Source organism: Pempheris klunzingeri, chromosome 2 (genome assembly GCF_042242105.1).
Source record: "Pempheris klunzingeri isolate RE-2024b chromosome 2, fPemKlu1.hap1, whole genome shotgun sequence".
In the NCBI taxonomy this organism is placed as follows: Eukaryota; Metazoa; Chordata; class Actinopteri; order Acropomatiformes; family Pempheridae; genus Pempheris; species Pempheris klunzingeri.
In genome coordinates, this window is record NC_092013.1 from 20367809 (window position 1) to 20385669 (window position 17861).

General features: G+C 42.0%; 1 protein-coding gene across 1 annotated transcript; it reads left to right on the forward strand.

The window, feature by feature from the left end:
- The first annotated feature begins 3430 nt into the window (after positions 1-3430).
- alpl (alkaline phosphatase, biomineralization associated) lies at positions 3431-16289 on the forward strand. The gene is made up of 11 exons (XM_070841477.1): positions 3431-3592; positions 4227-4346; positions 5583-5698; positions 6899-7073; positions 8116-8291; positions 9735-9875; positions 10031-10100; positions 10239-10373; positions 14221-14412; positions 14534-14653; positions 15396-16289. Exons 1-11 carry the CDS (start codon positions 3472-3474, stop codon positions 15659-15661), a joined length of 1632 nt encoding a protein of 543 aa, XP_070697578.1. The 5' UTR covers positions 3431-3471; the 3' UTR covers positions 15662-16289.
- Positions 16290-17861: the final 1572 nt, after the last annotated feature.

The following is a 17861-nucleotide window of genomic DNA, read 5'->3' on the forward strand; positions in this document are numbered from 1 at the left end:
ATACCAGCAACTACATCAGGCTGACAGCGTGAAGTAAATCTCACCACTGTTCATATTTAGGAGCTATTTATCTACTGTTGTTGTCACTAGCTGTTAACTGAGTGACGTTCTGTACTGTTTCTGAGGTGCTTGTCCTTCATCACATTGCACTCTTTACTTCACTACATTTTCTTGACCAATGCATTATTAATTACTTTAGAGACTCAGAATTTATTTTCAAAACATATGATCAGTTTATAAAAATGTTATCTATGCCTTCTGCTTATGATAAGAGAGAACCAATAAAAAAAATTAAAAAAAAGTCTCTGGTGTGATTCTAATGACATAACTTCAGCCCCCCCCCATCCTTGAATTTTATCATCTCTTTTTCTATTTTTCCCTTTTTTCCCTGTTTTGTATATTTCTTGTTGAGCTTTTTGTTTTGTGTCATTTTGTTATGCACTGTCATGCTGAATATTTGTGCACTTTTAAAGGGCCATTGCAAACCATGTGTGGCTCTGGTATGCAGCATTGGTCCACTTAAAACACATTACACAGCATATAATAGTATGATACTGACAGGGCCATTCTCCTTGCATGGGTGCCTTTATTTCTAATACTTTAAGCACACGGTACATGTTTTCCTGATATGACCTGTGCGCGTTTACTGAAGTTTTGACTGCAGAACTTCCACTTTTGATGCAGTATAGTGTGGCACCGTGTCCCCCCAGCAGTCATCTAAATGAAGCAGTGCGTCGGTCCACAGACAGGCGGAGCTCTCGGTCCACCTACTCCCACAGCAGCAGCATGGCATCGTTATTTCTAAGGTTTTTTTTTTTTTTTTGTGGTTTTTTTTTCCCCCCTCCTCGTGGGATACAGACCGCTATTCTCAGACCCCGGAGCCACAGTCGGAAAAGTGTGGCCTTCCATAAAGGACCGTGAAAGCACCGACAAGGACGCACATTTGTAGGTGGAGGACTGAATGAGCTGCGGACACATCTGGATTTAAAGATTTCTGTCCCGGTAAACGCCACTTACAGTGAGTACAACACCAATGCAACTTTTTTTTTGTTGCTGTTGTTGTTGTTGTTGTTTATTGGCTTGTTTCTTGCCTCCACACAAAACACGCTGTCGGCTTAAATTTGGCCACAGACTTGAAATATTTGCACGTTTCCTCTCAGCATCCGCTCCGATTATCGCTGAGAGTTCATCCTTTTGTCAGATGAGCCTCTCTGGATTTTAAAGGGAGTTTTTTTTTTTTTTTCTTTCTGGTCAACTGTTGCACCGAGAGCAGCTCTGTTATTGTCCAGTTTTCACCAGGATGAAGTGCTGCTCCTTGATGGGCTTCAGTGCCACACTGTTAGTTCATTTGTTAACAAGTCATACAGGACTTTATGGTGGGATTTTTTAATTTCTGCAACCATTTAGGCAGTTTAAGGTTGCAAAAATGCTTGAAAGGGGTTCATTTGTTTCCCTGCACCTCCTCCTGTTTTCTCAGATTTGCAATGTATAGAAGGCTGCAGTAATATTCCTTTCCATCCTCATTTATTTATAATAAAATGACAGAATCTAGACATGTTTGGGAGGCTCTGCTCTAAACTGACACCACCCATTATGTTCCCAGCACGCTGAATATATTATTTTATTTGGCTAGATACTCACACACAATGACAGATCAGACCTTTTCTCAGAAAGGGAATTAATAAATCAGATGTCCCGCCCGGGTGTGAAATTCAGATTAAATGTTAGGTATTCTGTGGGCACAAAAGAGGCAGGATGAGGCTGGATGGTGTGAGAGGCAAACCAAGTTGCCTGTTAAAAAACTGGCAACTGCGTTCCGCGTGCTTGCCAATTGGAGTGAGCTGAGACAGAGAAGATAACACAATCTTGTCTGTCTGAAAAACCAGGCCCGGCACGATAAATGCAGGGTTTTGATAGAGCATTTTGGATGTCAGCCTCGATTTATCAGCCCCTCCACTCCTGAGCATAATCAAAAGGCTAATCCTTGCTTTGGAGCTGCTACCTGCCGGAGTGGAGCGTTTAAGTGCCTGTGCCACTTGCTTCAGGCTTCAGGCTTCAGCTGCAGCTCAGGAGAGAGCTCGTGGTGACAAAGTTATTTGCTCGCTGGGAAATTTCCTCCCGTTCGACTCCTGCTGGGTTTTTGGATACGTTGGAGCAGCCGAGCGCTTGGTGACACCATGATTGACAACGTGGGGCTACATGTGATAGTGACCACAGCCCTGACCACCTTGTTGATGATGGCTGTGTTGGTGGTGCTGTGCTACTTCACCTGCAGACTGGCCAGTATACTGCCCCTGGGTGGACCAGGCGGCTTTTAAGCGCCCCACCTGCCGTATTTGGGGAACGGTGAAACCAACAGCCTGCTGCCATGTCTTCCATCATCATCATCTTCACGGTTGGGTCCTTTACGTGTCCAGGCTGGTTCACCCCAGCCTGCGTCCCGTTAGGCCGGATGGAGCCTGGCACAGTCTCCAGTTCCAGCAAGCTTTTGGAGTTGTTGACAAGGTGATCTTTGCAAGTTCTTTGGGTTTTGATAATGGTCCGTGTGGAAAAGGTTGGAATCAAAGATATGGTGCGTGTGTAGTGAGTGACAACAGGCCAGCAGTGCTTGATGGGAAACATAATTAACAGAATAGATTGATTGAATATGCAATGCTACACTGTTTTCATGCAACACTTTGCAAAAAAAAAAAAAATCCTCCTGTCAGGATTGCACAGGTGAAAGATTTCTGCGATAAAAGCATTAGTATGAGTTTTTTCTCTCATGGGTGGACGCGTCCAGTCAATCATTCGGTGTTAATCGGCTTTATTATGGCCCTTAAACCTCTCAGTGCTATGGAGCTCAATCCCATTAAAATGACCTTGACTAGAAGCACGGGGAAGAAAGGAGAAGGGTGTGGATAATTATAGATGAAAGCCTGACTGGCCAGGACCCATAAGGGCCCCTATTGTGACTACTTGCATTCACAGCGAGGCCTCCAGCTTAACTTTACCAAGCCCTCCCTTTGTTTCTGCTGCAAAGCCCGATGGTGGACTGAACGATCTAGTTTTTACAACACAAAAGACATATATTTCATTAATACAGCTTTGATGGCATGAAAAACAGCCCCGTGGTTGCATTCTCCTTGTGCTTTTTACCTCCCCGCACTTTTCCTCTCTATCTGGAAAGTCTACGTGAGGGAAGGCAGCAAGGATTAGAAACACTTCTCTCCATACATTCTGTGACATTTCCCCGCAAAGCAAAGAACGAACACTCCAGTGGAGCCCAAGCCCGTGACAGTATCAGTCCCTCACAGCATGACCAAGAACATGTGCTTAGTCAAACCATCGCAGAGTAAATAGATATTAAACCAGTATGGCAGAGTCAGTGCGTGATGAGGTGACACAGACCTAATGACTGCTGTGTGTTTTTCCTCTCTCGCTAGCCGTGAGGCGACAGCAGACAGGCTTCCTCAGCTTTCTCAAAGTGGCATGTTATGGACGTCTAGAGTAACGCGTCAGCCGCACACAGACGACAACATGAAGGTGACAGCCCTGCTCATCATTTGCTCCTGTCTGATCTTCAGGAGTTTGGGGAAGCCACAATTCCCTGGTAAGTTTCTCTATTGTTAGTCAGTCGCCCCCCCCCCAAAAAAACACAGCAACATCTGTCCTGCCATCTGTAACTCATCATGAGATCATCTGCACACATTGGAGTTTTTCTTTTGGTGGATCAGAGAGTATTATACGTTATATTTATCTGGGTTATAAATAAAATTTGACTGGATTTGACATGACTTCATGCGTCATGAGAGAATGTTTGGAACCTTTTCAGGAAGTTTTTTTTATTCACGCTGGAGAATTTTGATGCCATATTTAGTTGGGTGGTGCCAAGAAAGTTACAGGAATCCTTTGTGTAAATACAGTTTTCTTCAAAATGACCACCACGCCCATTCCCAAATGAGGAGGATGTGGGTTCTCAACAGACTGTATTTCGCCTTTAGATGACTTGTTTCATACAGTAACTGATTAGTCAGTTAACTGATCATCGGAAAAAGTATTCAGCAGCTATTTTAATAATCAAATGATTTGATTGAATGAATGAATGATTCAACTGGACTCATGTACAACATTCCACTACAGTGCAATCTCTTTGTTATATTTGTATATACCGCACAGCTTTTTTATGGATCTGTGGATTCCTCTAACTGTTCAAAGCTAACCACACTTTTTATTGCCATACACAGAACAAGAGAAAGATCCCAAGTTTTGGAATACGTGGGCCCAGCGGACCCTGAAGAACGCTCTGACGCTGCAAAATCTCAATAAAAACAAAGCAAAGAATCTCATTCTCTTCCTCGGAGATGGTAAGACAGGACGCCATCATGTTTACATCATGATTTGCAGGAAGAAAGTTCTCTAAATGCTGTGTAAGTCACCTAAAGGTGGAAGGTAACCTCGCTGCAGAAGGATCTGAATTGCTGTACGCACATCGCTAAAGATCCCTTTTGCCATTTTTAGGGTCAGTCCAGCTGAGCCAACAGTTTTATTTAAGCTGAAATAGAGGATCCAGTAATCCGGCAGAACATGAATGAGATTTTTCAAATGGTTTCTAACATGAGAGGTGATTGAATAGTATCAAACAAAACAACTGTGCTGCCACCAGATCACCGGGCTTCTGTTTGTGCCGGGCTGCTCATTGGTCGCACAATAACCTTTATCCTCCATTGGGCCTCTGCTCTGTCTGTTTGGACTACTGGCCCAACATGACATTCTTGCGCACTGCTGCACGCTTGGTTGTGGTAGCATAGTTAGAGAAAACAGGCAGCATCTTACAAAAAAAGGTGGTAAAACACAACAATGAATGACTTTTTTTTAACGTTTAGTGGACTAGTAGCCTTACAATCGCACCATTCTGTGTAAATGAGCTGCATGACCAGCCGTTGTCTGTGCATACCACTGAGTCTCTCTATATTCTTGTAAGAACTCAAACTAGGCCTGAGGCAAATGCTACGCAGGGATATTTATCACAATTTTTCCTGCTGTCAATACAAGTCAAATGCATGGTTAACTATAAGGTGAGCAGTAGCAGTGTTGACCAAGGAGTATGTTTTACTGTGCTGTACACATTTCCCTGCAATTATCTTAAATCTTTCAGACAATCCCTTTAGAAAAGAATATAAGAAAGTCATGGAAAATTTAATTGATCCTGGTCGGGCAAGTTACAGATTTACAGAGAGATCCTCATTGTCTGTGACCCAGAAAGTGCAGGACACAGTTTCTCATATTTATTTGTAATTATCTTCGATATCAGGCTTTTATTCTAAACAAAGAACAGAAAGTCATGGGGAGTTACATTCACCCTGCACGTCTAAAGATTAACTACATAGGCTCCTTTCTTCAAAAGTGTCTTCAAGGTAATGTTTATCTTATGAAAGTATTTATCCTGACAGCGGTCATCTTGTTCTGAAATGTCAAAGAAAACAAAAAGCTTTCATTCGTTGCAAGCTGTGCACAGCAGTTTCTCGTGTGCAGTCTCTGTCTTACCCGCCCTGAGGGAAGATAAATGCTGGCCTAACATTGAACCTGCTTTTGTTATTTAGGGATGGGTGTACCCACGGTGACGGCCGCTCGGATACTGAAGGGTCAGCTGAACGGGCAGAGTGGAGAAGAGACGCAGCTAGAGATGGACAAGTTTCCCTTTGTGTCTTTGGCTAAGGTCTGACTTAGTTATCATTCTAGCATACAGTATGGCACAATGTATTGATCTTACTTTGAGCATTAATGGCTTCCTGAAAAGCTCTGTGACCGTAAACAAGGTCACTCAGTGTGTCACGTCATACTGGTTGTGTATTGTGTTACAGATTTGATAAAAAAAAGACAGAAGATGTAATTAGATTATTTGTGCCTCATGAATCATCAGCTTGAAATGAACCAGTTAAACTAAAATTCTGGCAATATTCTGTTTTTACTGCCAACAAGTCCCATGAAAAGACCAAAAACAACAACTGAAGTTTTATCTATGTAGCCAAAGCCTGATATAATTAACCCCTCTGTGCCATAGACCCCCATGGTTGTTGTAAGTAGTTTTTCTACATACACATGCAGTAAATGACTGGATAATGAAAGAGTTACTGCTAATTATCACTGTTGACTACATATACATAGAGCATATTCATTTTTTAATTAGCTGATTAAAGCGATAACATTAATACGTTTCTAGTTACATTTAGTGCACAATAACGCCTCCTCTGCTTGTACTATTTAGATTATTCAGAGAATATTTGCTTAAAGAAAAGCTATTTAAAATAAAATAAAAAATTTAACTGTACACTGTTGTAAATTACAGTATTTATCAGTCGGGTGCCAATGTTTTTCCTTTCTTTGCAAATTGGAGAGGCCCCACTGTTGTAAATAGTGCTGTAACTAACAATTCTTTTCATTTTTGATCAATCTGCAGATCATTGTCTTGATTAACTGAGTAATTATTAGGTCTAAAATGGCAGAAAATTGAAGGAATACCATCACGAAATGTTTATGCAGAGATAAATATAAATGTGTATTAAATCATTGATGAAAATAGTCCCCCCAAAGTGTAATATTTCCTCCTATTTGAGTTACGTTCGCTTAAAACTACAGTACCCAGCTGTTTTTGGAAATTATTAAGCCTTTTTTAAGATAAAACTACAGCAAATATTTCTGACCTGTTTTTAAAGATTTACATCGTCAGTAGGACCCAATGAGGCTGGGGCTGAGAGCCACAGACAGAGTAGGGAAATTAGAAAGAACTGAGCGATGGACTGACACACGGTCAACTCATGACATCAGACAAAGACCCCCTGACAAGGATATCAGAGTGACTGCAAACCTATTTGGTATTTGAATTCTAACCACATGTCAATGGGCTGTAACTCTGCAGACGTACAACACTAATGCACAGGTGCCAGACAGCGCCGGCACCGCCACAGCTTACCTCTGCGGGGTCAAGGCCAACGAGGGCACGGTGGGAGTGAGTGCAGCTGCTGTCCGAAACCAGTGCAACACCACAAAGGGCAACGAGGTCACTTCCATCCTCAGATGGGCCAAGGACGCAGGTATAGTGGCATTAAATAAATGCAACGCAGGCCATTTTCACACATCTCTTTATCTAAAGGGATGCCGAATTTTAATTTGTCCGACGCTCAATTGTCATGTGTTTCACGTCTGAGGAGACCTAATTGCGGTTGCTGTTACTGCTGTGATAATGGGAAGTGGGAATACTCACCGAGGCGACTTGATCGCTCAAAGCAGCAGCTTTGAAGTGTTCTTAAAAGAGATGCACATAACACATGTTTTTTTACTCTGCTCATTCCCTTTTTCAGCCATTCATCCTTTGAACAAAGTTATCCTTGGAGCAGTTTTTAAGTGACATTAACTTGACCCGAAGAGCGAATTTTTGATGTATCCTCAATTAAAACGAGACAAACACATTCTTCAAAATGTGTCTCACTGGCTGTCGTTGTTATGAAGTTTCGCCAGGCTTTTGGTTGTTTTTTTGAACGTTCTGACCCCCGATTTGTCTGCATCCTTGATTCAAATTTCAAGTGGGCTGTAGTGTTGCTGGTACATATGAAACCATTTGTACCAAACACAACACTTTTAATCAAAAGCCTGAATGAGCGGTGGTGAGAATAAGTTAGGGGTGAGGGAGGGTCAGGGTGTGTGTGTGTGTGTGTGTGTGTGTGTGTGTGTGTGTGTGAGCATGTGTGTGGGTTCAACGGGTCACAGATAACAAGAAATCCAATCATTCCTCAGGGAACATGGCAGGCAGCAGCTGACCTTCTGCACAAAGCAAATAGAAATAGAAAAGTGTTTCTCGTCAGGTCATTTTCTGAGACTGACCTCTGCTGGCTCTGCCTTTGATGTTTTACTTTTTACATCAGGGAGATTTATTAGCGGAAAACCTTTTTACATGCTGATAAATACAGGTCCATCCATTTTTCACTGGTGGAGATTACAATTGTTTTTCAGTTTAAGGATGAGCGATATCAACATTTTGTCATGGGGATTTGGACCAGACAACAAAATTGCAATTTACTATATAATTCTTTGACTGACAGCCGCCTGTGTGTGCATCTGTGTGTGTGTTCACGACAGGCAAGTCAGTGGGAATAGTGACAACGACCCGTGTCAACCATGCGACTCCCAGTGCTGCGTACGCCCACAGCGTGGACAGAGACTGGTACTCTGACAACGAGATGTCAGCTGAGGCACTGCAGGACGGCTGCAAGGACATCGCCAGACAACTCTTTGAAAACATTCCCAACATCGATGTGAGTCAAAAGCGCTTATTGCGATACATAACTTAGCATCAGGTAACGAGCCTTCGGAGCTCCAGATGACTTTTAGGTAATTTAACCCAAGCTAAACCCCTCCGCCATACAAAGTCATAGCTTAGCACTGAGGCACGCAGACCTGTCAAGCCTTGGATTCCTCCTCATGCTGTGCACAGGACTCTAGTGATCCACCCAGACCCCCAGTAAGTGCGGCAGGCTTTGAAGCCAATTTTATATAGTGGCAAAATCATGTAATTACAACAATGGCGTCACATCTGTCAAGTGATGCCATTGGGCCCCAAAAACACTTTTTTTCCACAGACTTACATTGTGAAAGAGACACCTGAGGGTCACAATCCCTTGCGAAATGACTCCTTTCCCTGTCAGAATTTGATCCATTTGGTCTGAAAACATTTGGGAAGTCCAGAAGAGCCCATTTCATTAATTTTAGTGGAGGGCTAATGGGAGCGAGATGTTAGTGCACATGCTTTATGGGCCCAACGATGCGGATGATTTGGGGACTTCTATACCTGGGAAGTCGAACTTCTTTGACTTTATGCACTACTGATCAACTTTTATAGGAATGAACCGAGCCTCTCCAACACTGTATACCCAGTTCTCTTAATGTATCCATGGCTGCACCACAAATAAAGGGTCTGGATGGTGTTTTTTTTACCCTCTCCAAAATCAAAACAACAGGAGCAAAAGTGTAAATAATAGATTGAATAGTGTGTTTGTCTGCTCTAGCGTAAGCTGCAAATGTTTACCCGCTTTCAACCGACAGCAGTAGCTTATCCGAGGCATTAAAAGCCTTCAAAACTAGTACATCCACTGTGTTGTACCGGTTACTTCCCCACAGTGTGAAAGCTGGTCATAGATGCTACTATGTCAGAGTATAAACAGAATGTAGTAGCTAATGCTGGTGGCTCTGTCCTACTCTGCGGAAGTTTACGCTCCAGCAACCCCAGCCAAACCTATCAACCCTGTTGTAGTGTTACGTTCGCCAAAAACACACTGTTTAATCCTAAAAGCCTTTTCAAAGGGATTGTTTGAATGTGAAGTATATAAACATTTTTCGTCATCATGCTTTAAATACTAGGACTAGCTCCACTCTTGCATCTCTGCAAGAGCAATTCTGTTTCATTATTTCTTTGTCTTCTACTTCGATCATGGATGCTGCTTTTTTGCCGGCGACATGCTCCTTGAGTGTCAGTCTCTTAGCAAGACAACATACATACAGTACATAGTCATCGAGTGTACACTTAAGATCCCTTTACAATCCGCTGAAGACATTAACATTTAACCTGGAGACCCATTTTCACCCAGCTTATGAACCCACAAAATTGTCTGTCGGAGGCTAGAAATCACCGTTTGTCATGTGGTCCTAAAGCGGACTAAGACTAAGATTGTAATTTTTTATTCTGCTCTGCGGCTTTGCAGGTGATTATGGGTGGAGGGAGGAAATACATGTTCCCCAAAAACAAGTCGGACGTGGAGTACCCGGGCATTGCGAAACACAGCGGCACTCGAAAAGACGGAAGAAACCTGGTGCAGGAGTGGACTGACAGAATGAAGGATAAAGTACGTTTTCTCCTCCTCTTCCCTCTCTTTGCTCTTCTCGTTCCTCTGCTCCCTCTTTTATCTTCCCAATTACATTTACATATTTAGGAGTTCAAAGTGACTGCGGTGTTACCAAACAGGCTGTGCTGTACATTTGTGTCTTTTTAACTGTGCAGAAAGGCCATTATGTATGGAACAAGAAGCAGCTCTTATCGCTGAACCCTAACAACGTGGATTACTTATTGGGTGAGTTTCCAGTCTCAGCGTCATTACGAAACTCTCACTGAAGTGTAAATGAAGAGCAATGTGTATGCATTTGCTGCAGGCTTATTTTCCGTGTGTAATATCCTATTCCTTTTTGAACCATGCCTTGTGTTCTTCCAGGTCTCTTTGAACCTGGGGATCTGACATACCACTTGGAGAGGAACACTGACACTGATCCTTCGCTGACAGAGATGGTGGAGGTGGCCATCAAAATCCTGAGGAAGAACCCCAGTGGATTTTACCTGCTTGTCGAAGGTGGGTTTGCAGCCTCGTGGTGAAATTGGACTGTGGTGTTTTGTTTTCACAGAGATCAGCCAGACTGGTTTACTGAGTTTGTTATGTCACAGATTTCAAAAGGTGGAGATACACACTGTGGTTGTTGGGCTGAATATAGTTATTACCGTCTGTGACTTTGGTGTCACCACTAGTCGGCTTGACCAGGTCTGTTATAGTGAAGGCCTGTTGGTGTTGACAGTTGGAAGATGAAACGACATGGTGTGTGTGTTTGCATTATTTGCCTTCAGATACAGTCGCTACCCAACGTTATTAGGATTATTAAAGGGAAAGAATAGTTGAACTTTTTGGGAAAGACACTTGTTTGCTTTCTCTCTGAAACTGAGATGGAAATATGAAGATCAATGTCACACATGTGTGCGTGAAAAGAGAACTCCATTGTGATAAGCAGAGATGCGGAGCAGGCTATAGAGATCTGGTAACTTTGCTTTTCTCTAACTCCAAACCATCAGATTTTAGTCTCCTTTAGTCCCAACTGACAGTTAGATTTTTCTGGCACAACAAAAAACCTTCGTACAACGTTTTTCATACACGCAATACAAAATATAAATATATTTGATAGTCCCTGTCAAGCACAGGGCTGAAGTCAGAATATAGTTAGACTAACTTAGCAGGGGGAAACAGCTAGTTTGGCTTTGAAGCTCACTTATTAACCCGTTAAATCTTGTTTAGTTTAATATGTACACAAACAGAAAGGTAGAACTCATAACATGGTTTTAGTCGATCCAGTGCGTCTGTGCTGGGTTACACTGCGTTCACACATGCAGCCACAAAGTCGGAGGATCTCTGGTGACTTATAAATCTATGGCTGTGCTGCATTGAGCACGTAATTTACATAGTGTGTCGTTGTTATTTCTCAAATGTAGAAGATAATTGCCTGTTGCACAGTTTGCTTCCCGACTACAGTATCTCACTGAGGTACAGAAACTGTTTTAATTAGGGTTACTGTATTTTCAAACCCTCAAGCAGGAACCCTTAGATTCATGCATGTGCACATGTATGAATGTACATCACATTCACATTATGCACGCATCATAGCTGTTTTCAACACAATTATTTCAGTGTTTAACACACAGTCAGTGTGCCCAGTGTTAGTGTTATTAGCCAGGAAACACTTACTGTACCCCCCTAAAGCCACAATTTGTTGTTTTTACATTTTCATTTGTCATCCGATTAATCAAACAAGCTACGGCATGTCAATTAGAAAGCTTTAGAGGGAGGCTAGTGGGTGTTCACTTTGGACAGAGCTGGGCCAACTGTTTCCCTCTGTGTTGTTTATGCAATGAACACTGAAGTGCATTCGTGATCTCTTACTGTGACTTTGACTGTTCCCCAGAAACAAAGTAATTTAATCAATGACATCAAAACCAATTTGTGCTTTGTTAACAATTCTGTGGAGCATGAAACACAGAGGACGGAAAAGGTGTTTGAAGAGAAGTTTGTCAGCCATCGGTTCACTGATCACTCCAGTGTCCTCGTAAAACTTCCTTCAAATATTTAAATTGCTTTAACACGGTGCAAGTTTTCTGCTGGAGTAAAGAGAGTTCAGCAACTTGAATGCATTGATTGGTCCACAAGTCTTAAAAATGACTTGCCTGAGATCAAGTCAAGTCAAGAAGCAGCCCAGAAAACGTTGTGAACATGTGCCACTTCAGAGCATTCACTGTTATCTAAATGCTGTCCATAAAGGCCTGCTTGGAGTCCTGTCATGTTTTTAAGTGGGAAGAAAAGGGATTCAACTAAAAGTAAACATCATCCAGAAAACTTAGATAGATAGATGAACTTATTCTTGTTACAGATTCTATGTCTGACAGGGAGCTTTAAATCACAGTCTTCCTTTGTTTCTGCGTGGACCCTTGTGAACTTGTGTCAGACTGACAGAGGATAGAGGCAGCAGGGTGGCCTGTTATTATTGAGATTGTCCTTCAGCCAACGGACCTGGCTTTCTTTTATACTGGCTTTTAGATTGGCAGGCTACCAGACTCACATTTGTGTTTGTGACCATTTCCGTAGTGGAAATCACTGGAAAACATTCTTATGATTCATCAAGTAGCACCCAGTTTTGATTAAACATCAGATTTCAAAAGAACCATGCCTTGCTGATGTAAAGGCAAATGTGTTTTGATTGCAGTTGATGAAATACAAAGAGAAATGTATAGCATTCGGTAATGCGTGGACTAGATATAAAAAGGGGCCAGAAAGCATAAAAAACACAGCAGTCAAAGACTCAGAGGCAGGACAAAGTGGGCAAGGATGATACAGTATGAGTTTGGTCTATAAAACAGCATTTATCAGCTAAGAAAAGAGTAATAGTTTGTGGTACAAAATAAAGTCCTAAGAGGCCAGAGGCATTATGTCTTTAGGTTGTACATTTGTCCCATTCTCGTGAACACGGTAATTTAGGAATGCCTTAAGGGATTCTCTTCAATTTTGGCACAATAGTCGTCCTCTTGGACTCAAGAACGGAAGTCTTGGACAAGAATTTACAACATTTCACATAAATGGCTAATAAGGAAAGAAATTATGAAACTATGACATTTTATATCCAGAAGACAACACATTGGTTTGCAAAAACACTTTTACGGTCATTATTCAACGCCATAACTCAGGAACAGAAGGGGAGATATTTCACATTTGGTCGTCCACTGGAACTGAAGCTGTGATGATTTAATGGATCTGCTGTGCGGCCTGCGTGAATGTGACTGAAATGTGTGAAAGAATGTGTAGCTTCTTTGTAATTTCTGCAACTTTGTGCACTGTCAGAAGCAGCTTTACTGACCAAGCATGTGAACACACACACAAGGAAACTAACCTTGTTTTCTGTTTCTCTCAATGAACTTACACATTCAGACCTTAGACATTCAGAAGAGGAAGAACAGCAAAGCTTCGTGAAGTCAAGTTAAATCTATTTCATTCATATAGTCATATGTCACAAATTGAAACATTGCCTCGAGGGGCTTCGCAGTCTCTACAGCAAACATCCTCTAGGCTGAGACTGAGGAACAAAGACTGGGGCATCCTGTTCCTCTGCTAGTGCACCACAAGCACAAGTAAAGACATCACGCTTCTCATTGGATATTACTCACAACATAGCGATAACTTCCATTACTGCAACTACTACTTATTTTCAATACCTTTAATTAAATTGCTTCAGAGCATTCACTACATATATTATGAGTCTGGACAGACATGGACAGACATTACTCCACTGGCTGGCAGAGGTTCTAGTTTATCTAGTCTGTTGCTGTTTATTGTATGCAGTCTGTGTAGGAGGGGAGATTTACATTCCAACAAAATTCTGTATTGTTCTGCTCTGATCATCATCTTTGTCAGATGAGTACTGAGAAATCTGTGAATGCCCAATGTCAGCACAATATCAGCTGAAGTAGGCACAGGAATGTTGGTCCCGATAAATACGTGTCCTTGGCCGAACGTGTTGAGAGAAGCATGGTAACAGTCGGTGGCTGCTGAGGGGCTGGCAAACACCTGCAAGTGTGACAGTGATTGTTGAGCCAGACAGAGCGAGAATAAAGGGGTCAGCATGTTTGAGAGGGCTTGTTGGGTCATTTAACACCGTCTAAAAGAAAAGAAAGTGAAAGGAGCCCCCCCCCCCAACACACACAAGCCTTTTTGATCGTGGAGTTGTGGTAGCTGCTTCTGACAATTTGCGTAGCTTTCCGAAACTGACAAGAGATGAATAAATAAATAAGAAAGAGACACAGGATTAGAACTTGGGAACTGTATATTATCATTTCACTGTGTCTTTAAGAGTTTAATAGCTAACTGCATGTATTTGCTACTCTGTCAGGAGGACGTATTGATCATGGACACCATGAGGGCAAGGCCAAGCAGGCTCTGCATGAAGCTGTGGAAATGGACAGAGCCATCGGGCGGGCCGATCTCATGACCAGCGTCCATGATACGCTGACTATAGTTACTGCTGACCATTCTCATGTGTTCAGCTTCGGAGGCTACACGACCCGAGGAAACACAATATTTGGTATGTAATGGTGATGATGCCCATCCAGTGCTGTGCATATCTGTCTAGTAATGCTGTCAGTTAAGTGTTCAGCCTGGTTCTGTTGTGATAATAGGGTTTAATGCTCTGTCTCCATCCACAGGTCTGGCCCCAATGCTGAGTGATATTGACCAGAAGCCCTTCACCTCCATCTTGTATGGAAACGGACCAGGTTACAAAATTGTCAACGGTGCGAGAGAGAATGTCTCCACTATTGACTACCGTAAGTAAAATCAGGTTGGCTTTGGTAAAAGTTAAGATTACAGTTAAAAGGAAATGCACCCTAAACTTCTTTGACTCTCTGTAAATGGTGGATTTTTATTATTTGAAAAATAACCAAACCAAAATCCCTTTAAGTGTGGCTGTAAAACCCACTGAGAGCGTATCAGAAGCGTGTTGATTTGGTCACTTTCCTGTGATTTTCAAGCTTCTAACGTGTCCAAACAAGCTACGTTTTGTATCTTGTCTGTTTTAAATGTGTTTCTTAGTTGTCCTGTAGCCTACAAACAGCAGCTACAGTCAAAGTGAAGGTGTTTTTGCCACATCCAAGACGAACCCCTCGTCAAACATGGTGTTAAAATCCCTCTGCCCGGTAAATGTCTGGCCTGGTGCCACCGATTATGAAATAATATTGATGTGGTGGGTGAATATACAATTGAAAGTGGGGTCTTTTATTTTGAAAACTGTAAGTTTGTTTTTCTGACTTCTCTCCTGCCTTTGTTGGCACATTGCTGCATATTGTGGTGTGTTACGGCCTTGCGTCGGTTACAGTAGAGAGAAGCCATCACATCATCTGTGTGCATGTGCATCTTTGTGTGTGAGACATACAAAGCACGGACCCCCTGATAGAAAACAGCTCAGTAGCGCTACTAGAGGGCAAAAACTCCACAGGGAGCCTTTAACTTAAGGTGGGTTTTTTCCACCCTAATGTCTTTAAATGTTTTCTATTTGTCCCTTTATTTCAGAGGAGAACAACTACCAGGCCCAGTCAGCTGTACCTCTGAGCATGGAGACTCATGGTGGAGAGGATGTGGCCGTATTTGCTAAAGGTCCCCTGGCTCACCTGTTGCACGGGGTCCATGAGCAGAACTACATCCCCCATGTGATGGCATACGCTGGCTGTATCGGTCAGAACAGGGAACACTGCATGGCACGCAGCGGGACTGCCAGTTTGCGCCCCGTCCTCTCTAGCATCGCAGCCCTTCTCACAGTCACCCGACTTCTGTGCTGACCTTCCCCAGACGCTCCTCATCCTGTTGATACCCCTTGTTTTAACTAGTCAGACACTTCGTCGTTGTTTTTTAAATGTCATGGGACCACTGTTAGGGCACTTTTGTGTTCATTGACAAAAGTATAAGCTGTCTATTTAGGCAAATATGTGAAACATTGCAAAATAATCACCCCTGATGCACTGAAATGAAAAGTGGTGTTGCAGAGATCACCACAGAATCAGAGATCTCAGATGTAACTTTGTCTATTGAATAGTTTTAATGAAGGGTTTTAGGACCTGTTAGGCCTCGTTGTTAAATGTAAAACCTTTAGATATGAATAGATAGATTGGATTTAAAAATGTTTGAATATGTTTCATATCTTAAATGTGCAGTTCACAGAATCTACCTCATAAGCTTGCAAAAGATCTCTTGTGTAATTATGGTGTGTTCAGAAGGGCACATTTCAAAGGACAAATTTCATACCGAAACCAGAGGCAACTGAATGTATAATTGACAAAAGAAAAAAATACATACAAATTTCTTGTCACACATCACGTGCATACTGAAAAAAGCCCATCTATCATGATTGTGTCCAATAACAGAAGCTGTAAAACCTCTTAACCAATAAAAGAAATGTTTTTGTTTTCTGATAATCTCTTGTCAGTGTTGTTGCAACATAAATGTTATAAATTTCTCTTAAATGTTCTATATTTGTTATTCTGATTTCCCAAATAGTTTGATTAAAACTGTGTGAACCTTTCTGTAGAATGATCACATGTATTGACATTTGACATTTTTAAGGAGCTAAAAAGTTACAGGAAGAATTGCGTCTAGAAAGAAAAAGCTTTCTGACGTATGAGATCAATTAAAAGCTGAAAAGAAGCACCACTTTCCTCACGTGGAACTATCATTTCTGTACAGACAACACTTCAAAATGAGCTTTGTGGATTTCCACCCAAGTAAAACATCACACACATTCAGAGTTTGTAACACATCTGCCAAGGAAAACCTGACTGTGAACATCTTTTTTAAGGGTGTCACATTAGCTCTGTGCAGCACTTTTGCCTGTCTGCTCTATTGTGGCTTGTGAGGAATGTGAATGGACTGAAGCCATCCATTCCTTGGCATCATGTGGTCACTGGGAAAACAGAGGAGGACTCGTGTTGGCTGAAGCATGAAAAGGGGAGGTTCAGCATTAACGGGTATGAAATTAAGTTGTTATGTTGTCACTGGTACATTCTCATTATCAGCACGAATAAAGGCTGGAATCTGCTGAGGGCCTTAAGAGCCACTTCATGCTTCTGTGTTTTCTTGCTTTGCTGATTAGGATTTTTATTCTTGTCCTCTTTGTAGCTAAAAATCGTTGTCTTGTAATCCTGTTTTATCTTTTGCGCTCTATATTTAGAGATCAGTGATGATGGGTATCAGATTGCATGCCATGAATATTCAAGCGGGTTTTCAACCCCCAACTTCTCAGATATTCACATATGCTTTCAGATATATTTGTACATGTGGTGCTTCTTATATTTCCTGAATAATGAAACCTTTTATTTGCTAAAATGATGAAACAGGTGATGAAACCAGGACTCGGCAGTGTTGTGAACGTGAGGTACCTTAAAGTGGTCGTCCTGCCAAAGCTCTACTATTCAATCCATCAACAGCAAGGCGAGCACTCAAGAAGAACCACAGCTGCTTTTCCTCCTAGTCCTTTTCTTTCACTTCCATGTTAGGTCTATAGAAGCGCTTGAGGTGGCCTCACCAGACATACAATTTTCTCAGGCAAGTCATGAGTTGATGTCACAAACCCATGTGTAAGGCTGCATACCAGAAACACTGTAATTTTCTATGTCTCATATAGGATCTCTGACGTCTGAATCACCGCCCACGTCTGAGTTGTTCAGTGATTCAAAAGATTTGGTGTTGTGCCAAATGATGTTTCCTAAAGTTCTACATAATGGGCTAATACCTGGCTGCATAAATTCTCTCACAGTAAGACACACAAATTGGTTGTAAAATCTGCTTGAGTTGCTTAATTCATAGCAGTTAGCATAGCATAGTAACAGTTGGCATAAAGCCTGCATAAAAGTTTCATTGCTGTTGTGGGCTGCTGCAGATTTTCAAAAGCAGTCTGCGCTTTTGTGACGGTTGTAACATGTGACTGTAATGAAGCACTGGCCAAAAATGGAACCCAAAGGCTTTCTGTGTCACAAATACATTCAA

Coding starts and splice junctions, on each gene's coding strand:
- alpl (XM_070841477.1), top strand. CDS start 3,472: ATGTTATGGACGTCTAGAGTAACGCGTCAGCCGCACACAGACGACAAC. Junction 7,074..8,115: donor CAGATGGGCCAAGGACGCAG/GTATAGTGGCAT, acceptor TGTTCACGACAG/GCAAGTCAGTGGGAATAGTG. Junction 14,654..15,395: donor TGTCTCCACTATTGACTACC/GTAAGTAAAATC, acceptor CCTTTATTTCAG/AGGAGAACAACTACCAGGCC.